A 9239-nucleotide genomic window follows, 5' to 3' on the forward strand; every position below is an offset into this window, starting at 1 on the left:
TTTTTAACGGACATGTACAATGAATTTGTATAAATATGGGAAATTCTAATCCATTTATTTAAACTGATCAACGAAAAACTGAGTTAAACACAAATTGGCACAACTGAACGGAACTGTAGCGAGAGGAAGAGAGAGAGAGAGATATATAGTACAACGGCCAAGTCCAGGTCATATATGCCCGCCAACACGACCCCTACATAATATCGCAGCAATTATACGTCGCTAGCCAGGAAGAATGTTTATGGATAAGCATGGCCAACGCTTGCTTTCGAGGTGGTTCTGCAACCCGCAGGTGGGGATCGGGCAGTTCCGGCCGGACCAGCAGTTCCGCTGATGTTGTTTCGCTCGCTGACCATTCCTGCCATGCTTCGCTAGATCATTTGCGTGCAAAATTGTTCGCCATACTTTTGCGCATATGCTGAAACGTGAGTGGTACGCTCAATCGCTCATCCCGGTGCTTGTAATACTCGTTATAGTCCAACCGCATGCACAGCTGCGGCAAAGATTCGATGGGCGACACCGCCAGCTGGTACAGGAAGTGGCCGACCGAATTTTCGTACTCCACCCCGATCGCAATGAGCGCTTTCTGGCAGTGCACCAGCTTCGCCTCAAACTCCTGCTGCGCTTCGTCCCGCTCCAGCGCACGCTCGGCGTTCACTCCGTACGTTCCCTTCGCTTCGCTAGATTGGATGTACTCGTCGAACTCTTTGCGCGCGTCCAGTTCCCGATTGCACAGCTTGTAAAAGTTCATCTGCCATTCGTCCAGCTTGCGCACCGAGCTAAATATCTGCTCCAGGCAGCTGCTGAACAGATGCGTCGATTGGTCCAGGAATATGCCGGTGCGAATACGATCGAGAAATTTATCGTGCGCCTCCAGCACGTCGTCCAGCGCTTTCGCCTGCTTGACCCGTGCGCTGAACTGCACCCACGAGCACTCGATCACCTCGTACAGTATGTAGTACTGCATCTGCGTGATGATGTTGATCATTTTCGAGCAGTAGCTCTGCAGGTGCTGCTTTATCAGGCCAATGTCGCTAGCGATGGGCTTGAAGCAGCGCGTGCTGAGCATGTGGTTGCGCCAGATGCCGTACAGGATGAACTGGAACCGCTTCATGTTCCACAGCTGCTTGAACAGGGCTCGGTAGGTGCACTGGACGGGCTGGAAGATCGTCCCCAGCGGACCCTGCACTTTGTACGTCAGGCAGAACACATCCCACCCGGTATCGCCCTCGCAAGGGCTGAGGAAGTGCACGTCGAGATAGCTCAGCACGGCCGGCTCCTCCTGCTCGTCGGCCGATTTTCGCACCGCAGCGGCCACAATAGAGAACAGCTCCTGCTGGTAGATGTCTTTCGCCGGGCGGTCCAGTTCCTCCTTCAGATTTTCCATCAGCACATCCGCAAAGTGGCCCAGCCCGAGCAGCAGATAGTCGCGCATTGCCTTTAGGTGATCGTAAAGCTGATGGGGACCGAGCACGATGTCCAGCACGCGTTTCGAGGTCTTCAGGTACACGCCGTCGATCAGCACGTGCAGCTCGGTATTGCTGTGCGGGCTGTACAGGTAGTCGAGATGCTCGTTGAGACACTTCTTCAAATCCGTCCGCTCCGGGACGGGCTCTCGGTCTTTGCACACTTCGCGCAGAAAGTTGATGCTCTTCCCGATCACCAGTATCTGCTTTGCCAGCGTGTCCGAGATAAAGGACGGCACCATTGAGCTGCGCAGCCGGAACTCATCGTGCCAGAGCCGGTTGTACCCGACATCGGTCAGCTCTTCGATGAAGAACTCACAGTGCGGATCGACGATCTTACCGTCCGTTAGCCACTGCGAAAGCATCTGCTGCAGCGGTATGCAGGCCGACTGAAGCAGCTCCCGGGAGATGGAGCGCACCATCGGGTCGCCGTGCCAGATAAACTTGTGAATGGCGGAAGCGAGAGCGCCCCCCTTGACCTCGCGGCAAGCGTCCGAGATCAGCGCCAGCCACTGTAGCCGTTCCATCGGCTCTACGAGCCACACCATCGTGCGCATCAGCGTCATCCGCTCCGCACCATCGCCCGCCTGCCGCTGGCGGTCGAGATTCTCCTGCAGGTTAGCGATCAGCCCGTAATAGTTGGTCAGCTCCTGCTGCAGCGCGGTAATGTAGCCCTGGCCAAAGTTTCCCATCAGGTACGAATCGCTTTTGGGGTTAATGAAGCGGGACACTTTGTTGTAGAAGAAGCCAACCTCGGCCAACCGCAGCAGCATGCCGGCATCGCAAGCGTTCAGATTCCGGCCGTGTATGTGGTCGAGCTTAAATTCCCCCGACACCACGTTCTTGCGCAGATACTTTCCCTCGATGCCGGTGCAGGCGTAAATGACGTCCTGTATTAGCAGATCCTCTAGCTCGTTGCGGTCTGTAATCTGCAGCTGCGCGTCGTCCGCTACCAGCCCTTTGGAGTCACAGAGACTGCCGGTGGATCCGGTTACCGTACCGCCAGATCGAGATTTCATCAGCCGCTGAGTTCCGCCAATGCCCGAGTCCACGCTTAGCTTCGAAAACACGCTGTCCAGCGTTCCGGACGCGAAGCCGGCATCGTTGCGCAAATCTACCTGCAGCCCGCTGCCACTTGCACTTTTGTCCGAATCGGCCAGATGAAACAGGAATTCCAATATCGGGGTGCGCTGTTTGCTCTCGGTCTAAAACGATAAAGAGTGTAAAGCGTTTCACTATCATATTCTCCACATCCTCGTGGGCGCCTAGAAAGATACCATCGATATTAGCTCCTCGTAGAAACCATTAAACACATTTACGCTTGCTTGACTCCTGGACGCCAGCAGACGGTTTATGCGCGCCACTATGGTCGATTCGTTCGCCGCCGCTGAAGTACCGCCATGGTGCGTAATTGAGTTTGGTTTGTTGGCAATCAGCCGAGTAACTTCTTTCAACACATCGTCTGTAAGAAAGCAACAACAGAGAGAGCGGAATCGTTAGCTTTCTCCCGCTTGGCAAGCGTCACCAAACAAACCAGCTGCCAACATGACGCTCCCCGGGAAGTGTTTGGATCGTGCTTGGAAGCAAACAACCTCCACAGCTAGCTGGGAAACGCTGGAAATAACATACTTGACCGGTCTCCGGCGAGATTCTGGCAGAGCTGTTTCAGCAGTTCGTAAATGACCGGGAAGTTGGGCTGATGGTTTAGGTTCATTTTTGCTATTGATCGGGTGCGAAACACATCCGCGGCGCCCTGCACTGCACTGCTTTATTTTGCTGCCAAAGGTGTAACAGTGGGAGGGCTACACGTTGATCATTATGACAGTTAATAGGAATTAATATTTTTTAACAGTTTCCTTCTTCTTGCATGTGATGGTTGTACAAAAAATGATTCTATATTTTTACATACTTTTAGAAAATAAATTCGAAAAACACATCAATTTGTAAAAAGACACAAATACTGATTTTTTTTTAAATCGTAACGGTCCATTGGGGAGCCCAGTGTGAGGCAGCAAGTCACAAAAAATAGCCCACTTTGTGCAACCGTGTTGATAAAGAAAAAATATCAAATGCCAGTGCATTGTTTTGAATTCACTTGTTTTGGAATGCCTGCCAGATTCTCTCATTGCGAAAGGATTAACAATTTGTTTCAATAGGCAACGTAGTATCAAATAAGCTAAAGTAACATGATTTGGCAGAACTTTGCCGTGCAAAATGTAAGTGTGTATTTTTGGCTCCAAGCGCTTTCATCGCGTTTCGTTTCTTATTCTTGCTTGCAAATGCTTTCAGTGTCCACCGAGTATTTACTACCTGCCCGACTTCATTACAAAGGAAGAAGAGTGTGCGATAATGCAGGCGGTCGACAAGACACCGAGGCCCCGGTGGACACAGCTGTCCAACAGACGGTTGATAAATTATGGCGGAGTTCCTCATCCGAAGGGGATGATAGCGGAAGATATTCCGGTCTGGCTACACCATTACGTCGAACGCATCAATCAGCTGAATGTGTACGCGGAAGGCATTAAAGCCAACCACGTGCTGGTCAACGAATATCTTCCCGGCCAAGGCATAATGCCACACCTGGACGGGCCGCTGTTTTTCCCCACCATCACAACGATCTCCTGCGGCTCACACACAGTGCTGGAGTACTACGAGCAGACGGAAGATGCAAGTGGACAGGAAGGCAGTGGATCGTTAGTGCGGCAGCACAAAACAAGCGTTCTGCTGGAACCTCGAAGTTTGCTGGTTGTGAAAGACGATATGTATCACAAATATCTTCATTCGATAGCAGAGCGGGAAGAGGATACGATTGATGCCAGGGTAGCGAATCTATCGATGGTTAGCAACGTTCATGCTGGAGACGTCTTAAGGCGAGACAAGAGGATATCGCTAACAATCCGCCATGTACCGAAAACGAGTAAAATGAAAATAAAAATATTTTAACTATAGTTCACTCGGATTGTGTACAATTGCCCTCCGAAGCAGAAACGTACATGGTCGAACCTCACACCATAACAGTATTAACCTTGAAGGTAAAACAACCGTCAATATACCTTGGGGATGCGGACGTCAACAACACAAACATTCATTGTTTCCCCCCGGTTGTTTCTTGCCGCTGCTCGCAATCGATAAAACAATATTCCGATAATTTAGGTTCCTTTGCTGACCTCGACCTGCCCGCAGCCGGGTCGCAGTAATGGCGTCCTCGTCGAACGTTGGCAGTGGCAATTTGGTGGACGAACTCGAGGAAGCATTTCAGGTGGGTTTTGCGTGCCTCAGTGCCGCCAGGCAAGGCATGGTGTCGATTTATGAAAATTACTCAACTCCTGCTGTTTCCTCCGCGCAAAACCTTGCAGTCGTGTATTCACGCGCTAACGAAGGAAGAATCGGCCACTGGAATCGACAAGGATGAAATCAAGGTAGAGGTCGATCAAACCACGCTCAAGTTCATCGATCTCGCCCGGCAGATGGAAGCGTTCTTTCTGCAGAAGCGGTTTCTGCTGTCCGCCCTCAAACCGGATCTGCTGCTGAAGGAGGAAAACTTCGACCTAAAGCAAGAAATCGGCCGAAAGGATGAGCTGATACGCAAGCATTACGAGAAGATTGAGTCCTGGAAGCAGTTGCTCTCGGATCAGCAGAACTTTAACAAACCGATCCAATCGATGCCGCCGGACATGCGTGGCAATCTGGCCGGTGGTGCACCCGGTGGTGGCCCTGCCGGGATGATGGCAAGCGGCGGCATGAACCTACCCATGCAGGTAAGCGCTACCAGCACTACGCGAGCTTGATGTTTCAGCACTAAACAGGGCCGTAATCGTAACCTTCCAGATGCAGAGCCAGCATCAACAGCAGCAAATGCAGCAGATGCAGGTGCAGCAGCAACAGATGCAAATGCAGCAATCGATGCCGATGGGCGCCTCCAATGCGCAAATGTTTCAGCAGGGTGGCATCCCGCGGGGCGTCGGACAGGCGGGTGCGGGCCCCGGTTTCCCCCCCGGCGCTGGGCCGAATCTTCAGGGCCCGCTGGCTTACTTGGAGAAAACGGCTAGCAATATAGGTGAGCCAACTGTCCGGATCGGTCCTACTGGTGGTGTACGCGGGTTTAGGAGGCGGGCGGTGGACTTAACGCAATTCTCGATGCTACTTCTACTTCCAGATCTAGTGGGCCTGGGAGACGGTCGAAGGTGACGCGGGCGGGGCAGGGGACGCGGTAGAGGTCGTGGCCGTGGAAGAGGCCGTGGACGAGGTAGCGTGTCCGAGTTTCACAGCGGCTCACTCACCTGAGACTGGCGCGAGCGGTGGCGCTTCGTGGCCTCCCCTCCCCTCTCACTCTCTGAGTTCGATTGCTTCTTCGTCTACCGTTTCGTTGTATGGTTAAGGCCCTCGACAGACATCAACCTTTGGCGATAACACAGCTAGGAAAGAAGTTAAGGCATCAAAGAAAGTACAGCAACAGTGCAGCAGTATTTAGCAGCGAAAACAAAAACAAAAACAAAATCAAAAAGGTTTCCCCTTACAAATTACAGCAACTACTAGGCAAATCAGCAAACCGTACTTCTACGGGTAAACGCGTTCGTCGGTAAAAAAAAAAAACAGAAAGCCAGACAACGTGTAACACCCAACGAGCTCACCCGCAAACCTACCAGCAAGTTTGGCATACACCACCAGCAAACATTCCTCACTGATCACTTGCGCCAAAATTGTCCCTCTTTGTTATCTCCATCGCTCCCCGGTCCCTGTAATTATGGTGTACAAAAATCAAAACTAACACACATACTAAACGGTGCTTTTCCCCCGGCGCTTTCACGTGCCACAGAGGACAGCGCCCTTTTTCTTCCGTTTTCTTAAGTATAAAACATGTATAGGAAAAGGACTATTATCAGCAAAAGAAGATAATATAGCGATCGTGCCTTGGCATTCGCAATGATCGTATGTAAAATGTGTGCTCGCTTTCTAATCGATCTGTTTCTTTCCCCCACACCCCGCGCAATCGGACGGATCGCTCGCGTCGTGTTAACAGATTTCCTTAAAACACGATATTTTCCTTTTAACCTTCATTATCTTCCCCCCAAATTATTCGAATGTAGTGTTTCGTTCCTTTTTCCCGTTTTTTGGTCCACCCGTTCCGGAGTCTTTAGGACGATCCTCGGGGTGTAGATCGCAATAGATGCGCTGCGAAATGGAAAATAGAACCAACGGGTTTCACTGCTTCCTAAAACCCTTAGCACGAGAAGAACATGGAACAAGCCAAAATAATAAAGGAGTCGGAAATGATCGAAACGTGTTTGATTTATTTCGGTGCTGCGGTAATCAGCGGGTAATGGGGTAAATATGTTCTCGCAAAAAGAGTGCAACACTGGCTTAGGAACTCTGCAGTTGGCGATGCTTTGGCAGTGTGGGTTTGCGCTGTAAACTGCGATCACGCCGGATCATCTGCAGACGTTCTGGCGTGGTAAAGTTTACGAATATGTCGTGCAGTCGGTCCAGACAGAGAGCAATGTGCTTGCCGGCATCGCGACGAAGGGCTGCAGTAGCCTGGTTCGTGTCCCTGTTCCGTCCCGTACCCTCCGGCTGTAAGCTGATGATGAAGCACACAATATCGGCGATCGTGCGTTTGATGCTTTGCACTTCGTCCGTTTTGAACAGACGTCTCGTTAGATATCCCCGAACGTAAGCATTGATAATGGTAGCCGCCCTGTGCTGCTGCAGCTCCAACATTCGCTGTGGCAGAAGACTAAACTCTTCGTTTCCATTGCGGTCAGGAGTGCGGTTTGCTGTACGGCCAACGGATGAACGGATTGTCCTTCCAGCATCGTTGTTGCACGATTGATTCCCGGTCAACGTAAGCTCACTGTTGTTATTAACATTCTCCTCCGAAGTTCCGTTTGCCTGGCATGTTTGGTAGGCGGCGTCGTCCGTATCGGTACACGAATCGTAAGACACATCGCACAGCGACAGTTGGCTTACGCTCGAGGCCGTATGAAGGTCCGGTGTTTTAGTGCGAACGGTCCCGGAAACCGACATACTCAAGTGGTTCTCCCCATTGCCTGCCAGCATACCATTGCCTTCGTCTATCTTGAGCGATTTCGCGCACAGCGCTACCAGTTCCTGCGTTTTTTCGCGAAAACTTTGCTCCAACATCAGCCGTTCCTCTTCCTGCCGCTTCAACAGCTCCAGCATGCGCTGCTCGTGCGTGGTAAGCGCTTGCGCAACACTCTCGAATGCGCGCTCGGAGGCTCGTCCGGATCCAGCCGATGAGTGGCTAATCCGGCGTGAGCCCGTTTTTCGTTTCGGGCGGCATTTTGCTGGATCCGTGTCCGGTTTCTTCAGCTCTCCGATTGATTGATTAACCCCCTGCACTACAGATCCACCGATTGCGGATTTTACGGGTGTATTTTCTCTGTCTGCAAATGCATTACGGGCCGCTACGATTGGTTTGCTTTGATCGGGCGGGTTTTGATGCTGTTTGGGACTATCCGTCGACTGCACGACCGGATTGACCCGCGAACGATCAATTGGCGTGGAATGACCGACTCGTTGCAGATTCATCAAATCTACACTGGGTTTCTCCAAGTTGAAAGTGTTTGATCGTACCAAAGGAAACCATGGCAACGCTTCCTCGGACGTTGGTGTAACCGTTCTTGTGGACGACTGCCAGGACGGTTGCTCTGGATCAGATTGCAACCTTTGGGTGGACAGTGAGTTGCAATTGCTTGCATCCTTCTCATCCTTTTCCTTTGTTTCGAGGGTTCCAGATTCTTCTTGGCCGCGCCAAACTTTATCCGGTGACAATTTCGGCGAGGGCGGAACCACGGTAGACGATCGTTCCAGAACATTAAGCGATGCAATTGGATCACCATCGTTTGCAACTTCTGCAGGAGTTATTGTTACACTCTCACAAGTTTGTGCTTCGGCAGTACTTTCAGATGTTGGACTGTGTGCTGTGTTACTCGCGTCTAGAGTCGATACCGCTTCTACATCCTTGGTCGCACCGCTGTTTTCATCGGCAGACTGGGAAACGACACAGTTGTTTACGGCCGAGGCCCTTCTCTTCTCCTGCAGACGGTTTTCAATTTCGAGTGCCTTCTGCCGGTAAATCGCCACGGCAGCACGCACCTCATCGTTAACCTGTTATACGGCACCAGTGGAAACTTACACATTAGGATCAAGCTGTAGGAACAGTGCAAAGCGAGCAAAAAACTATTCTTACCAATGGTGGTAGTATGGGAACGCCATCCAGCTTAAACACCGACACAAAGTTACTCTCCATGTTGTAAACTACAATCAAAAGCGACAAAAAAGCAACGGAACACGATAAAGCCGAACAAAGTTTCTTTCCAGCTCTTCAATAAAGTTTTGGTCCCGGGGCGGAGACACGTTTCCCAGACAACGGTGTGTAAACAACATAAACAACTTTTGACTGGGCTGCGGTAACGACAACGACAACAACATATTGGCGGGAAACGGAAGACTGTTGACAAGCGTGGTTTTGTGAAGGTGCAAGCGAGGCCAGCAGGGTTATATTTTGATTGTTCAACCGGTATAGAGAGAGTGGAGTATGATGGTTGCCACAAAGATGTAGATCAGAATATATGTTTGCTATTTTTACTATTTTTCTTTTAATTTCATAAATACATTTGCTTTGTGAGATTTCACCGCTGTGAAGGATCTAACCAGGAGACAGTTTGATTTTGATTTTAAACAGAACGGTATTAGGCCCAGAGCCCTTTGATTACGCTAAATTAAACTAAACTAAAATTAAACTAAATTATC

At 50.7% G+C, this 9239-nt stretch overlaps 4 protein-coding genes across 4 annotated transcripts; 2 read left to right on the forward strand and 2 right to left on the reverse strand.

The window, feature by feature from the left end:
* Window positions 1-38: 38 nt before the first annotated feature.
* Window positions 39-3393, reverse strand: LOC121603514 (gamma-tubulin complex component 3). The gene is made up of 3 exons (XM_041932352.1): window positions 3096-3393; window positions 2744-2928; window positions 39-2671 (listed from the first exon to the last, which is right to left on the reverse strand). The coding sequence occupies exons 1-3, from the start codon at window positions 3178-3180 to the stop codon at window positions 377-379; spliced, it is 2565 nt and encodes an 854-aa protein (XP_041788286.1). The 5' UTR covers window positions 3181-3393; the 3' UTR covers window positions 39-376.
* Window positions 3394-3480: 87 nt separating this feature from the next.
* LOC121603517 (alpha-ketoglutarate-dependent dioxygenase alkB homolog 6) lies at window positions 3481-4409 on the forward strand. Its single transcript, XM_041932355.1, has 2 exons — window positions 3481-3682; window positions 3756-4409. Exons 1-2 carry the CDS (start codon window positions 3653-3655, stop codon window positions 4407-4409), a joined length of 684 nt encoding a protein of 227 aa, XP_041788289.1. The 5' UTR covers window positions 3481-3652.
* A 121-nt stretch (window positions 4410-4530) lies between these two features.
* On the forward strand, window positions 4531-6740 carry LOC121603664 (mediator of RNA polymerase II transcription subunit 28). The gene is made up of 4 exons (XM_041932741.1): window positions 4531-4725; window positions 4823-5224; window positions 5295-5523; window positions 5623-6740. The coding sequence occupies exons 1-4, from the start codon at window positions 4663-4665 to the stop codon at window positions 5652-5654; spliced, it is 726 nt and encodes a 241-aa protein (XP_041788675.1). The 5' UTR covers window positions 4531-4662; the 3' UTR covers window positions 5655-6740.
* Window positions 6738-8899, reverse strand: LOC121603663. Its single transcript, XM_041932739.1, has 2 exons — window positions 8677-8899; window positions 6738-8594 (listed from the first exon to the last, which is right to left on the reverse strand). Exons 1-2 carry the CDS (start codon window positions 8734-8736, stop codon window positions 6828-6830), a joined length of 1827 nt encoding a protein of 608 aa, XP_041788673.1. The 5' UTR covers window positions 8737-8899; the 3' UTR covers window positions 6738-6827.
* Between the last annotated feature and the right edge of the window lie 340 nt (window positions 8900-9239).

Source organism: Anopheles merus, chromosome 2R (assembly GCF_017562075.2).
Source record: "Anopheles merus strain MAF chromosome 2R, AmerM5.1, whole genome shotgun sequence".
Classification (NCBI taxonomy): domain Eukaryota; kingdom Metazoa; phylum Arthropoda; class Insecta; order Diptera; family Culicidae; genus Anopheles; species Anopheles merus.